At 32.8% G+C, this 22,946-nt stretch overlaps 1 protein-coding gene and 1 non-coding gene across 4 annotated transcripts; both read right to left on the bottom strand.

The window, feature by feature from the left end:
* Positions 1-423: 423 nt before the first annotated feature.
* LOC139893167 (dolichyl-diphosphooligosaccharide--protein glycosyltransferase subunit 4A) lies at positions 424-1,376 on the bottom strand. 3 transcript variants are annotated; one of them, XM_071876316.1, is made up of 2 exons: positions 1,330-1,376; positions 424-747 (listed from the first exon to the last, which is right to left on the bottom strand). In XM_071876316.1, the coding sequence occupies exon 2, from the start codon at positions 745-747 to the stop codon at positions 634-636; it is 114 nt and encodes a 37-aa protein (XP_071732417.1). In that variant the 5' UTR covers positions 1,330-1,376; the 3' UTR covers positions 424-633. The 3 variants fall into 3 exon arrangements, with proteins under 3 accessions (XP_071732417.1, XP_071732418.1, XP_071732419.1); XM_071876317.1 differs by lacking the exon at positions 1,330-1,376 and adding an exon at positions 1,283-1,315; XM_071876318.1 differs by lacking the exon at positions 1,330-1,376 and adding an exon at positions 1,146-1,242.
* Positions 1,377-1,462: 86 nt separating this feature from the next.
* On the bottom strand, positions 1,463-1,534 carry TRNAH-GUG (transfer RNA histidin (anticodon GUG)). The gene has a single exon. It is a non-coding gene; the product is annotated as a tRNA-His (tRNA).
* Positions 1,535-22,946: the final 21,412 nt, after the last annotated feature.

Here is a 22,946-nt window from a genome sequence, read left to right as displayed (position 1 = left end):
GTATTTTTTTAAGTATATAACCTACATTGAAACAAACATAAAAGTATATGACTATTGAGTAGTTAAACTCTTTTATTTTCCCATTAAATAATTTGCTTAAAATAATCATAGTAATATAATTAGCTAAAGGTATTTTGTATATCTATTTCAAGAAACTCGGTTTAAATACTACGCTTTTCTTTCTTGAATTTATATGCACAACCAAAGGTTAAAAAAAATCCTTACTCGGCGATCAAAAATTTTTATCGAGTAATCGGCAACTTGGGAGTACTCGGGATGTTGACCAAGTTTGATTTCAACCGAGTTTGACCGAGTAATCCCGAGATTTGACTGAATTTGATCGGGTTGTCAAAGTAACTTGACCGAGTAATCAGGAGAGGGAGTACTCCAGAGTTACGCAACACAACAACATATTGGATTACACAAAAACCGAGATTTGTTAACACAACATAACTTCAACTTCTCGATCATGCATTCCAAGCAACAAAACACAATAAATTTATGCCACGAACCATATTGGGCGATAATAGTTCAACGTCAAAAGTGAACCTATAAAGATTCAATACCATCTGCCAAAGTCAAATATTGTAGAGATGTATGTATCTTTGTCTACAACTACATAGCTTTTCGCCTTTAGTTTGCTTCGTACTTTGGGTCAGCCAACACGTAATGGTACGCTATGACGAGTGCAAATATGAATATGCCCAAGAAGTTAGCAATGAATCCCAGATCTCCATCAGTAATCATCTGCATTAGTATTTGGTTAGAGACCAATCTTTATAATTAAAGCCTCAAAAGAACATCTAAGGAATCAGCTTAGTAACAAAATAAAGTCAAATAATTTCATAACTCTCAAACTTAAAGATTCGGTTGAGGGAAAGTCCAAATTCAAATTTTTTATACTAAAGCTCGTATACCAGAAAAAAATACAAGCTTATTCACTTTTTTTTTTTTTTTTATGATGATGATTTACAAAATAAATACTCCGTATCAAAGTATTGTAGTTCTACATATATTTCTATCATTCAATGTATAGAAAGTCAACGAAGAATTGAAGATCAGCAAAATAAATTGTGGATCTAGAAGTTAAATGCACTATTAATAATGATAATGAAACTAAGTGGTCTAAACAGAATGAAACCAACTGCAGAATTGGGAGGTCTTTGGAGATCATATGAAAGTATTTGAGCAAAAAAACAACGATTGCATTTTTGTAACAATTAGGGTTTCTAAAACTATTCGGGGAACCAATTTATTTATCGAACATAATAACATAACGTACATCAATTTAAGACAAAGTGTGGATAGAAATAAGAAGATATTGCGTACCTTGTTGAATGGTAATCCGTTGCGCTGATATGTGAAATAGGTCAAAATAAAAGGAGGTTGAATCGGTGAATTGGGGAAAATGGTTTATGTACGCAATTTCTAACTTTCAAATAATGTTAAAAAAATAAAAAAGTGTGGGTGCTGGGATTCGAGCCCAGGTCTCCACGGCCACAACGTGGAATTCTTACCACTAAACTACACCCACATAGTTGAAAGCTTAAGTCACAATATGTATAAATATATATACTTAAATAAATTCTAGGCCGACCAGGCTACCAATTTTTTTTTTTTTTTTTTTCTTCCATCAGGCTTCTTACTTTTATTTGCTATTCTTTTCACCAGCTTCTTATTTTCCGGCTACATCTCCGTTCATCTTCATTTGTAAGTTTATTAATTACGAACCCTATAAAGTCCCTCTAAAAAAAACCCTAGCCACTTGAATTAACCCACTACCTTCTTTCTTACTTTTCTCGGTGGATATCTAAGTTTTTCAGGCGTCACTTTCCAGCCTCTGACATCTCGCCAGAAGTTTAGTGATGCGTGTCATTTAAATTCATTTATGTTCCCTCTTTTTCTTGTTTCTCTCTTTCTTTCACCGATCCTCTCTCTCTCTCCAAGTGCTCTAAAAGTTGTTCCGGCTTCCAACATCTCTAACCATCACCGTTCTCAAGGAGGAGAGCTAAAGGCGGGATGTAACTTCTTTCTTCCTGCAAAATAGAGACTCATTGTTACTTCTCCAGCGTATTTCGCAACCCATATGTGGTCGAATCTTTCTTTTGGATCTCGTCAAATCGATGTTCTCTTGGTCAGTGGTAGTTGCTCGAGGTTTGACTTCGTCATATATGGGTTTGTAGTTTGCTCTGTCGTGGTGTGTTTGTTCTCGCCGGAAAGTTGGCTATTTAGGCCAGAAATTTCTTTAGTTGGCTTATCTTAACAGCAGCTTCAAGCGCCGAGGGTTCGTTTGGACATTCGTGGTGTCGGGGCGGTTTTTTTGTCTTACGTGTTCTAGGATCTGGTGGTGTTTGTTGGTGGTCCGTTTTTTCCGGCTGGTTGTTTTTTTTCTTTGGTCTCTGGTTTGATGGTTGTACGTGCTAAAAATCTGGTACATTCCGTTTTGTTTCTTTTTCGCTGGCTAGTTGTCGGTTTGGTATGAATCGCTCGCCTTGTCTCCACCACGACATTCTATTGCGTCTGTTAGCATAATGGACCAAGGTATTCATTTAACAGATTTTTTAACGTCAGAGACTACTCATGTAATATTGGTAAATTATACTGATGACCAAAATAGAAAAACATAAGAACTATGCATGATTTTAAGGGTAAATACGTGGGTAATTTTTTCTAATAAATATGAGAAGGATGGAGGGTATTTATTTTTTATTTATGTATTATATATATACTAATACTAATAAAGTTGAGAATTTGGTCCTCGTTTAGTGAGTGCCAAAATGACAATAGTTCCACTCACTTTTCACACTTGATTTTTCATTCTTCCCCCCTCAACTATAAACACCTTACAAAAACTACCCCAAATTGCAGGGGGTTAAACTGTCAATTTTGTAAATTAAAATAAAAACTCCACCCACACACTTCGAAAGCCCCTTCCTCCTCGTCCCGAATTAAATTTCACCGAGCACACCGTTAAATTCGAAATAATTTTATGAACAAAACGAAACAAGGTACGTTCGAAACGAACACTTTTTAAAAAAACGCTAAACACAATGACAGCATGTATCTTCTCGCTCGTCGCGAGTTAAATTTTTCTGACAGCTGTGACGACCCGGGAATTTCCGACCAAATTTAAACTTTAATCTTTATATGTTTCTGATAATGCTAAAAACGAACATATATTTCATAGCATTATTCCTCAAGAAAGACAAGTTTTTAGTTGCAATTGTTCTATTTACAAGTGATATTCGTTTAAATAATAAAAGGTGAAGACAAAAGACAGATTCGACGAATTGAAGACGCAAACGACCAAAAAGCTCAAAAGAACAAAAGACAATCAAAAAGGTTCCAATTATTGATAAGAAACGTCTCGAAATTACAGAAGTACAAGATTCAAAACGCAAAGTACAAGATATTAAATTGCACGCGAGGACGTTCGAAAATCCGAAACCGGGACTAGAGTCAACTCTTAACGCTCGACGCAACGGACTAAAAATTACAAGTTAACTATGTATATAAATATAATATAATATATAATTAATTATATTAATTATATATATATTATATATATATATATATTAAAAACCGTCGGCAGCAAGAAACTCCAAGGGTGTGAGCTGTAAATATATCTCCGCGACTCGCGGAGTTTTAAGGGCATTTTGCCGCGAGTCGCGGAGCCCTAATTTTCAACCCTGGCTATAAAGCCAACCGAATTCTGATCAAATTTCATATCTTTTTTCTTCTCATTCATACGAGTAATATATATATATAATTTATATTTTAATTTTAATTTTAATTTTAATTCTAATAATAAGGGTATGTTAGCGAATGTTGTAAGGGTGTAAGTCGAAATTCTGTCCGTGTAACGCTACGCTATTTTTAATCATTGTAAGTTATGTTCAACCTTTTTACATTAATGTCTCGTAGCTAAGTTATTATTATGCTTATTTAAAACGAAGTAATCATGATGTTGGGCTAATTACTAAAATTGGGTAATTGGGCTTTGTACCATAATTGGGGTTTGGATAAAAGAACGACACTTGTGGAAACTAGACTATGGGCTATTAATGGGCTTTATATTTGTTTAACTAAATGAAAGTTTGTTAATGTTAATATAAAGATTTACAATTGGGCGTCCCTATAAATTACCATATACACTCGATCGGACACGATGGGCGGGGTATTTATATGTACGAATAATCGTTCATTTAACCGGACACGGGAATGGATTAATAGCCACTAGAATAATTAAAACAGGGGTGAAATTACATTCAAGGGTAATTGGTGTAATTGTTAACAAAGTAGTAAAACCTTGATTTACACGCAGTCGATAACCTGGTGTATTCATTAAACAAAGTATTAAAACCTTGTTACAATTCGAATCCCCAATTAGTTGGAATATTTAACTTCGGGTATAATAATAATTTGACAAGGACACTTGCAATTTATATTTATGACTGATGGACTGTTATGGACAAAAACCAGACGGACATATTGAATAATCCAGGACAAAGGACAATTAACCCATGGGCATAAAACTAAAATCAACACGTCAAACATCATGATTACGGAAGTTTAAATAAGCATAATTCTTTTATTTCATATTTAATTTCCTTTATTTTATATTTAATTGCACTTCTAATTATCGCACTTTTATTTATTGTTATTTAATCGCACTTTTAATTATCGTACTTTTTAATTATCGCAATTTTATTTTATCGCATTTTTATTATTCGCAATTTCATTATCGTTATTTACTTTACGCTTTAATTTAAAGTCTTGTATTTATTTTTTTACATTAGGTTTTAACTGCGACTAAAGTCTTAAAATCGACAAACCGGTCATTAAACGGTAAAAACTCCCCTTTATAATAATAATATTACTTATATATATTTGTATTTTTATAAAAGTAAACTAATATAGCGTTGAGCTTTGTTTAAAGATTTCCCTGTGGAACGAACCGGACTTACTAAAAACTACACTACTGTACGATTAGGTACACTGCCTATAAGTGTTGTAGCAAGGTTTAAGTATATCCATTCTATAAATAAATAAATATCTTGTGTAAAATTGTATCGTATTTAATAGTATTTTCCTAGTAAAATAATAACTGTTTTATATACACCTCGCATAACATCAAGTTATTTTTGGCGCCGCTGCCGGGGAAAAACTCTTAAACGCCGGAAGCGCAACGCTAATATAAAAAAAAAAAAAAAAGATTTTTAGTTACTTTTATTAAAAATTCGCTTTTGTAAAAATACGTTTTAATTATTCAAAAATATAAAAAGAAAAACAAAAATATATGTATTTTTAAGATTTTGTAAATATTTAAGTTTTATAAGTTTCTTTATTTCTATTTTAGTTTATAAAAATATAAGTTTTATTTTAAAATCGTTTATTTAAATTAAAAACAGAAAACATAAAATAAAAAAAAAAATAAAGAAAAACGCGTAAAAACACAAAGCTGTCAACTGAATTCCTGAACCCCGCGACACGCGGGGTTTTCTTCTTTATTTGCCGCGACTCGCGGAGCTACTCTGACAGGCGACAAGGAAGCCCTAATCGAGCATTAATTACGGATATTATTAATTAATTATTATTATTTAACCTAATTATAATTATTATTATTATTATTATTAGTTTTAATTTTAATTTTACTTTTTATTTTATTTATATATTTTAGTTTAATTAGTTTTATTAAATTATAAAATTAATAGTTTTATTAAATAAATAATATAAAAATAATATTTTTATAAAAATTGTACTTTTTACAACTTTTTGTATATTTTTATATTTTGTACCTTTTTAATCGTTGTAGCGTAATATTTGTATTTTTAGCTCATATTTTAAACTTAGTTTTTGCTATAGTTATTTTTACTCCTAGATTTTTAGGCTTTGCCGTAGAATTCCTTAAGTGCTTTTTCTTTAGACTAAGAATTAGGTGCTTTAGAATTTTGCGACGCCTTTTTAAGTTTTAGTTTCTTTTTAAGTTATTTCCATTTGGGATTTAGTTTTTCCTGTAAGCTTTAATATTTTTAGACCTTTTACTATGTATCAATTATCATTCCAATTAGTAATATCAATTTGCGATTATAATTTTAAGTTAGTTGTAGTAATAAGGTTAAATTAGTTAAGTATTTTTAAGTTTTTATAAGTTTCTTTTATTTTTCCGTCACCTTTTATTTTTCAACCATTTTTCTTTTTCGACCTTTTGCGACGAACTCTTTGTCTTTCTTATTTCTCGCCATTCTAGTTTTTAGGACTTAGAATTTTATTCTACTTCTTATCTAAATTTCTTAAAATTACGAAAAATTTATTTTGAGTAGTTAAATTGATAGACATCAAAATTTTCTGGTTCGTAGTAATAGTTGGATTTGTACGTGGACCGGGTTATTGGAGCCAAACAGTCCTCAATTATATTGAGACCAAACGAATCCTGCCCCTCTGCTGCATCTTTTGGTTATTCGAAACGTGGGCAAAATCAGAAAAGTCTATTGATTGGATAACTTATAATTTTTCTTTCCTTTTAAAAACTAATAGGATATTCTGTGAATGCACCGAGCAAGACGTTCACCACCTTTTGTACGTTCACCACCTGTAACTCGATCAAGACATCGTTTAACAAATATAACCGCCGTTGATTTTTCTTTAGAATCGTCATCCAGTAGACCAAGTACTTCAGTTCAAATTTCCGATAATCCATTTTTTGAACCCAACCTCACAATTGAGAATCCAGAGAATATTCAGGAACGGTTCGTAGATCCTGAACCATTAAACTTTCCTCCGGAACCACAAATCATTCAAACAGAGATTGTTGAGGAACGAACTATTAAAACAGAATCATCTAGTGATACCGATTCAACAAATTCAATTATGGAGAATCTGGAACCTTTAAGTATGGAAGACCGAATGAGAGCTAAACGCACTGGCCAAGGTCACGCAATTACTCATCCAGACATTAATGCGCCAGATTATGAAATCAAAGGACAAATTCTACACATGGTGACTAATCAATGCCAATTTAGTGGTGCGCCGAAGGAAGATCCAAATGAACATCTACGTACCTTTAATAGGATCTGCACACTATTTAAAATCCGAGAAGTGGAGGATGAACAGATATATCTCATGTTATTTCCCTGGACTTTAAAGGGAGAAGCCAAAGATTGGTTGGAATCGTTACCTGAAGGGGCGATCGATACATGGGATGTTTTAATTGACAAATTTCTTAAACAATTCTTTCCTGCATCTAAAGCCGTAAGACTTCAAGCAGAAATTGTTACGTTCACACAGAAACCAAATGAAACTCTATATGAGGCGTGGACAAGATATGGAAAGTTGTTAAGAGGATGTCCGCAACATGGTTTAGACACCTGTCAAATAGTACAAATATTCTACCAAGGATGCGACATCACTACAAGGAAAGACATAGATATAGCAGCTGGTGGTTCTATTATGAAGAAAACCGAAACTGATGCTTACAAAATTATTGATAACACTGCTTCCCACTCACATGAGTGGCACCAAGAAAAAGATATCATTAGATCATCTAAAGCAGCTAGAGCCGATTCTAGCCATGACTTAGATTCCATTTCAGCAAAGATAGATGCTTTCGAGAGACGAATGGAAAAGATGACTAAGGATATTCACTCAATACGAATTAGTTGTGAGCAGTGTGGAGGACCACATTTGACAAAAGATTGTCTCAGTATTGAATTAACAATGGAACAAAGAGAGAATATTTCATACATAAACCAAAGGCCTGGAAATAATTATCAGAATAATTATCAACCGCCAAGACCTATTTACAATCAAAATCAGAACTATAACCGAAATATTCCATACAATAACCAACAAGGTCCTAGCAATCAACAAGTATCCAATAATACTTACAATCAGCAAAGACCTAATTTTCAAAACAAACCACCACAACAAACCGATGATAAAAAGCCGAATTTAGAAGATATGATGACGAAGCTAGTTGAAACTCAAACGCAGTTTTTCACATCTCAAAAACAAACTAATGAACAAAATGCTCAAGCATTTAGAAATCAACAAGCTTCTATTCAAAATCTGGTACAAGAAGTAAGTAACCTAGCAAGGTTAATAGGTGAAAGAAAACCGGGAAGTTTACCTAGTGATACAAATGCTAACCCCCGGAATGAAACAGCTAAAGCTATTACCACAAGAAGTGGTACAACACTTAAATCACCTGAAATACCTGTAACTTCTGATGAAACTATTCCTACTCCACAAGAACCACAACCTGATCAAGATAAGGAAAAAGAACCGGTAGTTGAAAAGGTTAATGAAGATAACACAGTTAAGGATAAACCTTATGTTAAACCATACCAACCACCACTTCCTTATCCGAGTAAAATGAAGAAAGAAAAACTTGAAGCCGAGCAATCCAAATTCTTGGATATGTTTAAACAGATAAATGTAAATCTTCCTTTCATTGATGTGATTTCAGGAATGCCAAGATATGCTAAATTCTTGAAAGATCTAATCACGAATAGAAAGAAAATGGAAGAACTCTCGGCTGTTACTATGAATGCTAATTGTTCAGCAGTGCTGTTGAATAAGATACCAGAAAAATTATCTGATCCAGGAAGTTTCACAATTCCATGTTTTCTGGGTAGTCTTAGTTCAATAGAAGCATTGGCAGACTTAGGTGCTAGTATAAATCTAATGCCGTATTCACTATACGCTAAACTAGACCTTGGAGAATTAAAACCAACCAGAATAAGCATACAACTAGCCGATAGATCAATAAAATATCCTAGAGGGATAATGGAGAACATGCTAGTTAAAGTTGGTACTTTAGTATTTCCAGTAGATTTTGTTGTTTTGGACATGGAAGAAGATTCTCAAGTTCCTCTCATATTAGGAAGACCATTCTTAAACACGGCTAAAGCAATGATAGACGTGTTCGGTAAGAAACTGACCCTAAGTATAGAGGATGAGAGTGTTACCTTTTCAGTTGATAGAGCAATGCAACAACCACAATCTGCAGATGATACATGTTATTATATTCAAACTATAGATGCACATGCAGAATTATTAGAAGAATTTCCAGAATTACAAGGAACAGGAGAATGTTCTTTAGGAGAAGGTAATGAACCAATTGATGAAGCTGAAATGTTAGCTACACTTATAGCTAATGGATATGAACCAACAACAGAAGAAATTCAAATGCTAAAAGAAGAAGACAGATATCGATATAAATCATCGATAGAAGAACCTCCGAAATTAGAGTTAAAGCCACTTCCAAACCATTTGGAATACGCTTATTTACATGGTGAATCTGAATTACCTGTAATAATATCGTCTTCTCTTACTGAAAATGAGAAATCACAACTCATTTCTGTGTTGAAAGCTCATAAACCAGCCATTGCATGGAAGATTCATGATATTAAAGGAATAAGTCCTTCGTATTGCACACATAAAATCCTTATGGAAGAAGGTCATAAAACGTATGTGCAACGCCAATGAAGACTAAATCCTAATATGCAAGATGTTGTTAAGAAAGAAATTATTAAACTGCTAGATGCAGGTTTGATATATCCAATCTCTGATAGTCCATGGGTAAGCCCAGTTCAATGCGTGCCTAAGAAGGGTGGCATGACTGTCATCACAAAAGAGAAAAATGAGCTTATTCCTACTAGGACTGTAACAGGATGGCGTGTATGTATTGATTATAGAAAATTAAATGACGCCACCAGAAAAGATCACTTTCCCTTACCTTTCATAGATCAAATGTTGGAAAGATTAGCCGGAAATAGTTACTATTGTTTTCTAGATGGATTTTCCGGATATTTTCAAATTCCAATAGCACCCGAAGATCAAGAGAAAACCACATTTACGTGCCCTTATGGTACTTTTGCTTACAAACGCATGCCATTTGGACTTTGCAACGCCCCTGCAACCTTTCAAAGGTGCATGATGGCGATTTTTCACGACATGATAGAAGAATGCATGGAAGTATTCATGGATGACTTTTCAGTCTTCGGTGATACATTTAAATCATGTCTAGTTAATCTGGAACGAATGCTAATTAGATGCGAAAAATCAAATCTAGTACTTAATTGGGAGAAATGCCATTTCATGGTTAAAGAAGGCATCGTTCTTGGACATAAAATTTCAAAAGAAGGAATTGAAGTGGATAGAGCTAAAGTAGATGTAATTGCTAAACTTCCACATCCCACCAATGTTAGAGGAGTAAGGAGTTTTCTAGGGCATGCCGGTTTTTACCGACGTTTCATAAAAGATTTTTCTAAAATTGCCACTCCTATGAATAAACTCCTAGAAAAGGATGCGCCATTCATCTTTTCAGATGAGTGTATCAAATCTTTTAATATTCTTAAAGAAAAACTCACTAATGCACCAATCATGATAACACCAAATTGGAATCTACCATTTGAACTAATGTGCGATGCAAGTGATTTTGCAATGGGAGCCGTTTTAGGACAAAGGATTGAAAAACGATTTCAACCTATATATTATGCTAGTAAGACATTACAAGGAGCACAAACGAACTATACAACTACTGAAAAAGAACTCCTTGCTATTGTCTTTGCTTTTGACAAATTTCGATCATATCTCGTTCTAGCAAAAACGGTGGTCTATACCGACCATTCTGCTCTTAGATACCTATTTTCAAAACAAGATGCTAAACCAAGATTAATCCGTTGGATCTTACTCTTACAAGAGTTTGATATTGAAATCCGAGATAAAAGAGGAGCAGAAAATCTCGCCGCTGATCATCTTTCTCGTCTTGAAAATCCCGAATTAGAAGTTCTAAATGAATCGGCCATACAAGACAACTTTCCTGATGAATATCTATTGAAGATAGATTATAAAGAAATCCCATGGTTTGCAGACTATGCAAACTACTTAGTTTGTGGATTCCTTGAAAAAGGATTATCGTACCAAAGACGAAAGAAATTCTTCAGTGATATAAAACACTATTTCTGGGAAGATCCACATCTGTTTAAAAGTTGTCCCGATGGAATAATACGCCGATGTGTATTTGGAGATGAAGCTAGTAAAATTTTAAACCATTGTCACACAGGACCAACAGGAGGGCATTATGGGCCTCAACTAACAGCAAGAAAAGTTTATGAAGCTGGATTCTATTGGCCTACAATTTACAAAGACGCACACCTTCTTTGCAAATCCTGTGATGCATGTCAAAGGGCCGGAAAAATAAGTCAACGTGATGAAATGCCACAAAATGTCATCCAAGTATGTGAAGTATTTGACATTTGGGGTATTGACTTTATGGGTCCATTTCCAAAATCTCATAATAATCTATATATACTCGTAGCCATTGATTATGTATCTAAATGGGCGGAAGCACAAGCTCTCCCAACTAACGATGCACGAGTTGTAGTCAACTTTTTAAAACGTCTTTTTGCAAGGTTTGAAACACCGAAAGCTTTAATAAGTGATCGGGGTACTCATTTCTGTAATAATCAACTTGAGAAAGTTCTTAAAAGATATAGAGTAACTCATAAAATCTCCACCGTATATCATCCACAAACAAGTGGACAAGTTGAAAATACCAACAGAGCCTTAAAACGTATTCTAGAGAAAACCGTAGGATCAAATCCGAAGGAATGGTCCATTAAATTGGAGGATGCACTCTGGGCTTTTAGAACAGCCTACAAAACTCCAATTGGAACCACACCTTTTAGACTTGTGTATGGAAAAGCATGTCATCTTCCAGTAGAAATTGAACACAAAGCATTTTGGGCTTTGAAAACATGTAATCTTGATTTACATGAAGCCGGACGTCTACGATTAAGTCAACTAAACGAATTAGAAGAATTAAGACATGAAGCATACGAAAATTCGTTAATCTATAAAGAAAGAACGAAGAAATGGCATGATAAAAGAATCAGAAGTTCAAAAGAATTCAAAGAAGGAGACAGAGTTCTTCTTTTCAATTCACGATTCAAGCTATTTCCTGGAAAATTGAAATCAAGATGGTCTGGACCATTCATAGTCAAAAGAGTTTTCCCATACGGAACGATAGAATTAATAAATTCAAATGGGATTGAATTTAAAGTTAATGGTCACAGAGTTAAACATTACATACATGGTCCGATGGAAGTCGACAACGAAGTTAATCACAATTTCGACACCACAGCTAACTAAGTGTGGGGAGAATCAAGTCTTTAAAGGATAATATGTATTTCTGTTAGAGTTAGATTGTCTGTTTTCGTGTAGTTCTCGAAAATGGAACACGTATGGTCTTTCCCTAGCAGACCCTAAAGAACTAGTCTTCTCCCCCCATTCTGAATTTTTATTTTTTTAGGTTTTTACAAAATGAAGACTGCCTGTGAACTAAACCATGGTCTAATGCTACACGCTTTGATCACTAAAAGAAATAATGACATACTACCGAGCGAATTAGTATCAGTAATCAGAGAAAGAATGGACGGAGTTAGAAAAGGATCCAGATGCGAAGATAATAAGTTACAATTTGGTAAAGGAAAATCAAAATCCGCAGCGAAAAGAAGAGCACGACACCTAGAACGATGTCACAAATGCGGAAAATGGTCACATGGAGGTAAATGTTCAAATAATCAAACCTATTCAAATACCGAATTTGTTACTTTATGCAGAGACGGACCGTTCATATGTTTAGAAGAAAAGACAATGAATGCTCGAGGTTACGCCTATGCAGCCATGGAAAACCAATTAAACCGACTATCTTATGAATATAATAGATCATATAACTAAGAAATCTATTTCACAGGTATGTCTGTACAGTTTTTATTTTTATTTTTATTTTTAACCTTTTGATAATAAACGCTAATTTGTTCGCTAAAAAGTATTAAATTGGTATTAAATAAAATTAGGTTTGGCGACCGAAATTATTGATATCGTTCAAAAATTTATTACATCACTGCGAAATTTAACGTTTATTCTTAAGGTATAAATATCTTTAATCAATCAACCCAAAATATTTCAAAAATTCGTCATGAGTTAAATTAGGTCTTGGAACCGAAATTACTTTACCGAAAAGAGGGGCGCATATTTTTGATAATATTTGATTGATTAAAGTGGGATAAAAAGACAAAAAGATTTTTAATTTATTTTTTTACCATGTTTTTAAAATTAATATTTAAATCTTAAATTAATATTGTAAACTTTGTAAAAACAATATTTTTAAAATTGTAAATATTTGAAAAATTAATATAAGTTTGGTATGAATTTATGAATTTTTAAATTAAGTTTGGTGTGAATTTTTAATTTTTAAAATATGAAATTTTAATTTTATGCATTTCAAATTTTAAGTTTGGTGTGATTATTTTTTTTATTAATTTTGAATTTTATATTTAAGTTGAGTGAATTTAAAAACAAAAATTTACTTTATCTCATTAAGTTAAGAATATGATTTTTAAAATTCGTCGTAAGTTGAAGACTAGGTCTTTGAACCGAAATTGCTTTACCCGAGGGAGGGACGAGAACTTTTATTATCATTATTTTTAATCTTATTGATTTAAAGTATGCCAAAAACATTAAAAAACCCAAAAATCTTAGCTTTTAAAACAATCGCTACAAAAAGACAAATTTTAAAATTTTGTCGAGGGACGGACTAGGACATCGATCCGAAACGACCTCGTCCTAAATAACAAGGGAAACAAAATTTTAAAATTAATTTCTTAATTGTTTTATAAGTTAAAGATTATAAAAAAAAAAAAAAAAAAAAAAAAAGGGTAAACTCCGCGACTCGCGGAGTTTGCAGTGCAAAACCTCCGCGACTCGCGGAGGGACCAAATTACAGAAAAAAAATAAAAGAGCTGCACGATCAGTTCACTCAACCCACACAAAAACACACAAAAACACAGCGAAATAGCTGCGAAAAAACCCCGAAAAACCACCCAAAAACACCCCAAAAATCCCAATTTTTAACCGTTAATCACCAAATTTTTTGCTAAAATCATGTTGAGAAGGATGATATCTAAGAATTACTCAAGAAAAACGGTAAATTTCTACACCTAAACACCATTTAATTCGATTTTTAGTGTTCTTGAGCTATTTTTTCCCCAATTTGATTTTGATGCTTTTTAGTGTAATTAGACTTAAATTGTTTATGTATTATGCTTGTATAACCTAGATTGATGTTGTTTAACATGATTAGAAGCCTTAAACTTCAATTTTTGAATAATCTAGGGTTTGTGTTCTTGAGCAAATTTGGGGCTTTTTGATATAAACAGGTTATGGCCGATTTTTGTCATGAATTGTTGCTAAATTGAGTAGTGTAACATGTCTAGGTAGTTAAATGATCCAAACTTTTAGCCTAAACATGATTTTGAGAATTAAGGTGGACTTTTTCAAGTCTAAAATTCATGAACTTGATTTTTGAAAGATAATGCCATTTGAGACTTGTTTGATTGCTAGTAATGATTATTTTGACATGTTATTTAAGTTGAATGCTTATGAACTTGGCGAAAATTTTCGTATATGCTTATTTGAAAAAGTGTAGATTTGATAAAAATGTGAAAATAAGCTTAAGTTTGATATAAATTAATAATGTCATTGTAATTATTTTGATTGATGATTTTGCTGACACTAATGCATATTTGGATGCACAAAATTTGTGTTTGATGTGTTTTGCAGAATGAAAGGGGTGAATCTTCATCCCAAGCCCGCCATGCTCCTGCTGAGAACTTGGAACAACAGGAGGTAGATAACTACTACAAGCAGGATGTACCTCATCCAGTCATGACCTTTTCAGATATGCACTTGGAACAGTTGCACCCGAACCTGCGATTTGACAGACTTTGGATAGATTATCCAAAATATCAACGGGGTTTGCATACTCTTCATTCCAAGGTTGTTGAGGTACCGAGGGTCATAGAATGGGGACCCTTAGAAGCTGTAGAATTGGCCGGGCCAATTAGGGAATTACTGGTACAGAGGTATGGTAATTCTTCTTTTAATGACTGGATATGTTTATTCACCATACGCAGACCTGTATATAAAGTATGGTGTGAAGAGTTGTTATGTAGTATAGAGTTGAATGATCGGGTAGCTAGTTTAACCGATCGTTCTTTTATTAGATTTTTGTTAGGCGGTTCGATGCGCCACATGTCTTTACTGGACATGGCTCAGGCTTTACGTATATATACGCCTGAGGAGTTAGCGTCTGCCGATTGTAGAGGATTGATACTAAACGGTAGAAAGATAGATGAGAATTTTGATACACACGGTGTGTGGAGTCAAATGACAAGCCATCACCGTTTCAAAGGGGGAAACTACTCTTATTTGGATATAGATAGAGCCGAATTAAGAGTAATACATAGGTTTTTAGCTAATTCGATTACACAAAGGGGTAAAAACAAAGAAAAGGTAAATGAACAAGATTTGTTTTACCATATGTGTATTCGAGACCCACAGAGCGCTGTAAGTATACCATATTGTGTGGGTTATTATTTATCAGCTATGGTTCGGGGGATGCGTCCACATAGCATAATAGGAGGTGGTATTTTTATTACTTTGATTGGTGAATATCTCGGTGTGGATATAAGTCGGGGGGGATTATTAGTAGAAGAGCCGGAACCCCGCGACACTATAGGTTTAAATGTATACCATGGTGCGAAAGTTTTGAAGCGGCGAAATAACGCCGCAGTACGATACCATGGTAGACATCCACAGGTGGAGAGAAACCAGGAACAAGGTAATGTAGGAGGGGGGAATGAGATGCAAGAAATGCATAGGTTTATAGCTTCTCAGGAATACGAAAATGCTAGACAGAGAGCATTTGAAGATTGGCAAGTTCATCAGAACCAGATCATAGCGCATTGCCAACATATAGGTAGAAACTATATTCCTACACCGAAACCCGTCTTCCCTCCTTGGTCGATAGAGATGCAGCCACCATATCCTACGTATGACCCTGCCGAAGCATTCTATAGCACTTATGGTTATGCGTGGAACCCCTATTGGTACCAATATCATCCTTAGTTTACTTATTTTTTTTTATTTTGTAATTTGTAATTATTGATATGTTTAATACTTTTGTTAATATTGTAATCATTTTTATAATTATCTAACTTTTATTCTTAGATTTTAATAATTTTTGAATGTGGGGTAATAAACCAAACTTCAAAAATATGTATATATGTTTGCAGTTTATCTTATGTACACAACAGGGTAAAACAACGCATTTTCAAAGACTGGCATTAAGTTCAGCAAAAGCAACAAATTTTGACGACAAGATGCAAAATATATGTGAAATAACAACAAGACGGAATGAACAAATGATGTGCACCATTTATCATTCAGCAAACAAACGCCAATATATTTTGGAGACTTTGGTAAAAATTTAATCATTTTCACACAAATCACCCTCAATAATTTAAATTGTTACTGATTTTTTGCAAATGAGGGCATTGCAAGATCTTAGGTGTGGGAAGGGATTAAATTCTTTCGGATTTTAAAAATTTTTACTTTATACACTTGGTTACCATTAAAAATACTAGTAAAGCAGTAGTTGTATTAGAATCTAGTGCTGAATCTAGTGCTCTCTGATAAAAAAGAACAGCCCTAGTCTTATATACTGACTACCCAATTCTAGTAAAATTTTTCAAAATTTTTAATTAAATGAATTAAAATCATGTTTATACATATTTATGAACGATAAAACTAGGTTTTAACACCGAAATTATTGTTACCTCGGAAAGGACATAAATTGAGAAACAAACTAAAATGTTAAAATTCATTTAAAATGGAATAGAGGACGATAAAAAGAAAAATAAAAAGCCAAGTGTGGGAAAATTTACCAAGTTATCTTAAACATATGTCACATATATCTGTAACAAATAACTGAAAATACTTTTGCTTTGGACTAAACTAAACTGTTTTACCCGATGAAAGAAAATAAGAGATGGATCTACACGATGAATCAATTCCATCATTAAAAGGAAGTAAAGTCTTCTGAAAAAGAAACGCGCTTCTTGATTTAGGTCATGAAGTTGTCGTTCAGACCAGCTGTAGGTTGACGAAAAATCTAGAAAAGTCATCACTAAAATCAGCAGGAAATCCACGGACCTCAGCATCAAACAGGGTCGCCAAGTGGTCAGATTTATCCTAACCATGAGAAGGATTTATCTCGTACAATGGGGAGGCACCGTGCAAATTAGCTGGATAAGACTAATGAATCAGATCCCCAGAAAGGATAATCTCCTTAAAAATTAAAAATCAGCTTTTAAGACTGATATTACTCAATCCTAGAGATTGACCTTAAAGATTGAGAATTACAAACTCATGGAATTCAATGATATCTAAACTCGAGCTTAAACGAGAAAATATTTTGATCAAAATTACAAACCGATTTGTTTTCTGAAAACCCTATTTTCAATGCGTTCATTACCATTGAACGTAAAATCCTAGGAATTCACCTGGAATTCATTAGGTCACCTGAACTAAATCGGGTGTCAACCGTAAGAACGGTGGTTGCATAGCATGGTCAAAGACAGGACCTTGTGCCAGACCGAAAAATTATAAGGGTGAGCTTTACTATTGCTCCTACCAAGGATAGTAATTGCGTCCGACACGTTATAGACCATAATCAAAAGCATGTCACGGGACATTGCCTTAACAGTTGCTTGTTCAACGCTTTCCTTTACAACCGGACGGTAGTTTACCGAAAGGTAATATACGGAACAAGTAAACTGGACGTGTTGCTTTCCAAATACAAGGTTAGCAAGTGGGTGACACAAAACCGCAAGTTTTGAGCTAAAATTTTCAAATCTGTAACCCACCAAACCCACAAAAATATTTTGCAAACACCGGTAAAGGGTTATTCCGGAAAACTTATCTAGGGTAAAAACTAGATTTAATTTTCAAAAGATCAAATGTTTTCATAAAGATCCAATTTCCTTAATGGATCTAAATTTTTATAGTCATGTGGGACTGTAAACCATATCGTTACTACCATAGTTTATACCGCCGTATAGAAATCACTGATGTACAAAGTGTGAAGAATAAAGAAGTGATTCTAGTATTTCAAGACAATATTGCTTGAGGACAAGCAACGCTCAAGTGTGGGAATATTTGATAATGCTAAAAACGAACATATATTTCATAGCATTATTCCTCAAGAAAGGCAAGCTTTTAGTTGCAATTGTTCTATTTACAAGTGATATTCGTTTAAATAATAAAAGGTGAAGACAAAAGACAGATTCGACGAATTGAAGACGCAAACGACCAAAAAGCTCAAAAGAACAAAAGACAATCAAAAAGGTTCCAATTATTGATAAGAAACGTCTCGAAATTACAGAAGTACAAGATTCAAAACGCAAAGTACAAGATATTAAATTGCACGCGAGGACGTTCGAAAATCCGGAACCGGGACTAGAGTCAACTCTTAACGCTCGACGCAACGGACTAAAAATTACAAGTTAACTATGTATATAAATATAATATAATATATAATTAATTATATTAATTATATATATATTATATATATATATTAAAAACCGTCGGCAGCAAGAAACTCCAAGGGTGTGAGCTGTAAATATATCTCCGCGACTCGCGGAGTTTTAAGGGCATTTTGCCGCGAGTCGCGGAGCCCTAATTTTCAACCCTGGCTATAAAGCCAACCGAATTCTGATCAAATTTCATATCTTTTTTCTTCTCATTCATACGAGTAATATATATATATAATTTATATTTTAATTTTAATTTTAATTTTAATTCTAATAATAAGGGTATGTTAGCGAATGTTGTAAGGGTGTAAGTCGAAATTCTGTCCGTGTAACGCTACGCTATTTTTAATCATTGTAAGTTATGTTCAACCTTTTTACATTAATGTCTCGTAGCTAAGTTATTATTATGCTTATTTAAAACGAAGTAATCATGATGTTGGGCTAATTACTAAAATTGGGTAATTGGGCTTTGTACCATAATTGGGGTTTGGATAAAAGAACGACACTTGTGGAAACTAGACTATGGGCTATTAATGGGCTTTATATTTGTTTAACTAAATGAAAGTTTGTTAATGTTAATATAAAGATTTACAATTGGGCGTCCCTATAAATTACCATATACACTCGATCGGACACGATGGGCGGGGTATTTATATGTACGAATAATCGTTCATTTAACCGGACACGGGAATGGATTAATAGCCACTAGAATAATTAAAACAGGGGTGAAATTACATTCAAGGGTAATTGGTGTAATTGTTAACAAAGTAGTAAAACCTTGGTTTACACGCAGTCGATAACCTGGTGTATTCATTAAACAAAGTATTAAAACCTTGTTACAATTCGAATCCCCAATTAGTTGGAATATTTAACTTCGGGTATAATAATAATTTGACAAGGACACTTGCAATTTATATTTATGACTGATGGACTGTTATGGACAAAAACCAGACGGACATATTGAATAATCCAGGACAAAGGACAATTAACCCATGGGCATAAAACTAAAATCAACACGTCAAACATCATGATTACGGAAGTTTAAATAAGCATAATTCTTTTATTTCATATTTAATTTCCTTTATTTTATATTTAATTGCACTTCTAATTATCGCACTTTTATTTATTGTTATTTAATCGCACTTTTAATTATCGTACTTTTTAATTATCGCAATTTTATTTTATCGCATTTTTATTATTCGCAATTTCATTATCGTTATTTACTTTACGCTTTAATTTAAAGTCTTGTATTTATTTTTTTACATTAGGTTTTAACTGCGACTAAAGTCTTAAAATCGACAAACCGGTCATTAAACGGTAAAAACCCCCCTTTATAATAATAATATTACTTATATATATTTGTATTTTTATAAAAGTAAACTAATATAGCGTTGAGCTTTGTTTAAAGATTTCCCTGTGGAACGAACCGGACTTACTAAAAACTACACTACTGTACGATTAGGTACACTGCCTATAAGTGTTGTAGCAAGGTTTAAGTATATCCATTCTATAAATAAATAAATATCTTGTGTAAAATTGTATCGTATTTAATAGTATTTTCCTAGTAAAATAATAACTGTTTTATATACACCTCGCATAACATCAGTTTCCGACACGATAAGCAAAGTTTGTTAAGTTGAATCTCAAGAATTGTAAACTGTGTTTATACATTCATTTAACCTCGACCAAGTTTCGACGATTCACGAACCATTATATGAACGGATATGATTATGTATGTATATGTGTATATATATTATAGCTTGAAAACTTTAACAAAGTATTGGACGTATAATACTTTACATAAACGTATTTGCTGCAAAATATATTCAAATAATTATCGATGGAATTAAAAGATAATATTCAAATGATTGAATTATCAGATACCAGGAATTATGATTACGAGTCTCTAATGAGAGGTCCACTTTGATTTAGAAAATCTTTCCTTTTTAACGGTATCCGGAATATCTGGTAAAAGTGATTTACAAAAGTGTCTTTAGCGAGAGTTAGTCAAAAGTTAGTAATCATTTCCGTTTAAAATTCAAAAATGTACTTTACTTGATTAACTAGCGTCCCTCGATAAATCCACTCTTTAGTATTCATATTAAAAATATTATTTGGTAAAATAACTACTATTATTTGAAACAAGTAAATTATATAAAACAAACTTTGAAATGTAATTGGTTTTGAAAGACTAAATATTATATCATTAGATAAATATTTCAAACATATATATATTGTACAAATTTTCAGTTTTAAATAAAAATACATACATATTTTTAACTTAGTCATAAAACATTCTGATTTAAAATAAAATATTTTAACAAACAACGAGTCACTGATTTATAGAAGCAAATGACCACGACGCTCAAATTTTATAAGATACATTTTCATAAAGTAAATTTTTGATAAATAAGTCAAATTATTATTAAAGGTACACGTCGCGTAACGTAAAAGGCTAGTTTTCTAAACGTACGAAAATGCGCTCGAAAAACTGAAAGTGGTACATGAGTCGTGAGATCACGTCCGTGTCATTTTAGTAAAAGTTACATTTTTACTACGCACGTAAATATAATATAATATTTAATTAATTATAAAGATTAAATATAATATATATTAAATAATATATAAAACTACATCATGTGTAAAATAAGAAGAAAAAAAAAAGAGTGTCGGCAATCACATAATGGTTTATGAGCTGGAAGCATGCGAGCGTAAAAAAAAAAAAAAAAAAAAAAGGAAACTTCTTTAAATGCTCGAACTCCTCGTTCCCAAATTCATTTCTTCAACCTCTCATTTCAGCCTCTCTTATATTACTCCGTATCACTTATTTATTTATTTTATTTATTTATTAATTTTATTATTAAGATTATTAATCTTATTATTATTAGTATTAGTATTATTAGGAGTAATATTACTAGTATTATACATAAAATATTACGACAAGAGGTACGCGCGAGTTATTTCAAAACACATTTTATGAGCGGGATAGGGCTAAGAAAATTATGGGTTATAGCTATGGAGGTTATAAGTATGCATCATGGGTATGCTCGTGAGGTCAATTTGGGATTTATCGTCTCCGTTGCGTCTACGTACATTTCCTACAATATTGAATCTCAATATTGATACGTGAGTACTCGTAAATAAATTTTTACATAATAATAGTGTATCCCTGACTAGTGCTCGAGTATAAAGGATTATGCATGCTTGTACTTTTGATATTGCCCTTAGATAGGTTATGTTGAATCTTAAATTAGTTACACCTGCGGTTGAGATAATGTATAAGATATGCATGTCGTTGGAAAGCTAGCGAAAAATTAAGAACTTTTCATTTAGATATCGAATGGTTTCGATGAACGGATTAGAAGTTATAATCAATTGAATTTTTTGTATTATTATTAAAAATGATTATTATTATCGTCGTTACTATCGTCGTCCTAATTTTTATTTAATTATTATTATTATTAATATTATTAATATCATTATCTATAAAAAGTATTATCATTAAAAATTGTTATTTTTATTATTATTACTATCGTTATTATCGTTAAAGTTATAATTAGTATCATCATTAATATATTCATAATATTTATTATCATTAGTATTATTATGATTAAAACTTATATTAGTAACACTTAATTATTATGATTACTAATATTATCATTAACATGAAAACGATATAAAAGACGATTAAAAGCTATTAAACGAATCAATTAAGAAATAATGAGTATGAGTATCATGATGAAATTTAAATATTGTAAGATAATGATTTAGATAAAATTATCGTTCTTATTATTTTTTATCATTACTATTTGTGACACCGCTATTTTTTTTTTATAATAAATACGTGGCGGAAGCATTATATTATTTAAATACGATATTAACATTTGTACAAACCGATGTCACGTGTCATTAAAACAAACTTCATATTATCTGGAAAAGACGTAAATACATTCTGTTATCAAAAGAACATAGTTCAAACTATAAAAGACCACATCAGAGTTAACCCTGTCAAACATAACATCACCATGCCTGTCTTCTCCCAAAAGCACTATCTACAAAAGCTAACAACCTGCAGGGAGGAGATAGAGGGGAATTAGCACGAAGCTAAGTGAGTACGACTAACTACAGGCCATAGCATACATAAGTGTTATACTAATCATGTCACAAAAGTCTAACACACAAACATCACCCAAGTGCCGTCTACAGAGACTCTGGCGGCTCGGCCAAACCATTAACCACCAGCTGATCGGACTGGGGCTTACCAGAAGTTCCTCCACCACCGTATGTATATACACAATCCACACGCGACGGACGCATCATTCACATATATATACACCACGGTTGTCTAAGCTACCACAGAGGAACCCAACCCGCAGGTTGATCTCTCATACCGAGGCTACCACACAATAGGGACGCACCGGGCTCCAGCAGACAAGCATCAACTAACATGCAGTCATCACAAGTACTAACTAACCACAACAATAAGTATATCTAACAAGCATGGCA

This window comes from Rutidosis leptorrhynchoides, chromosome 2 (assembly GCF_046630445.1).
Source record: "Rutidosis leptorrhynchoides isolate AG116_Rl617_1_P2 chromosome 2, CSIRO_AGI_Rlap_v1, whole genome shotgun sequence".
NCBI classification, from domain to species: Eukaryota; Viridiplantae; Streptophyta; class Magnoliopsida; order Asterales; family Asteraceae; genus Rutidosis; species Rutidosis leptorrhynchoides.
The sequence above is the reverse complement of the archived record's forward strand: the minus strand, read 5'-3'. Positions and strand labels throughout refer to the sequence as shown.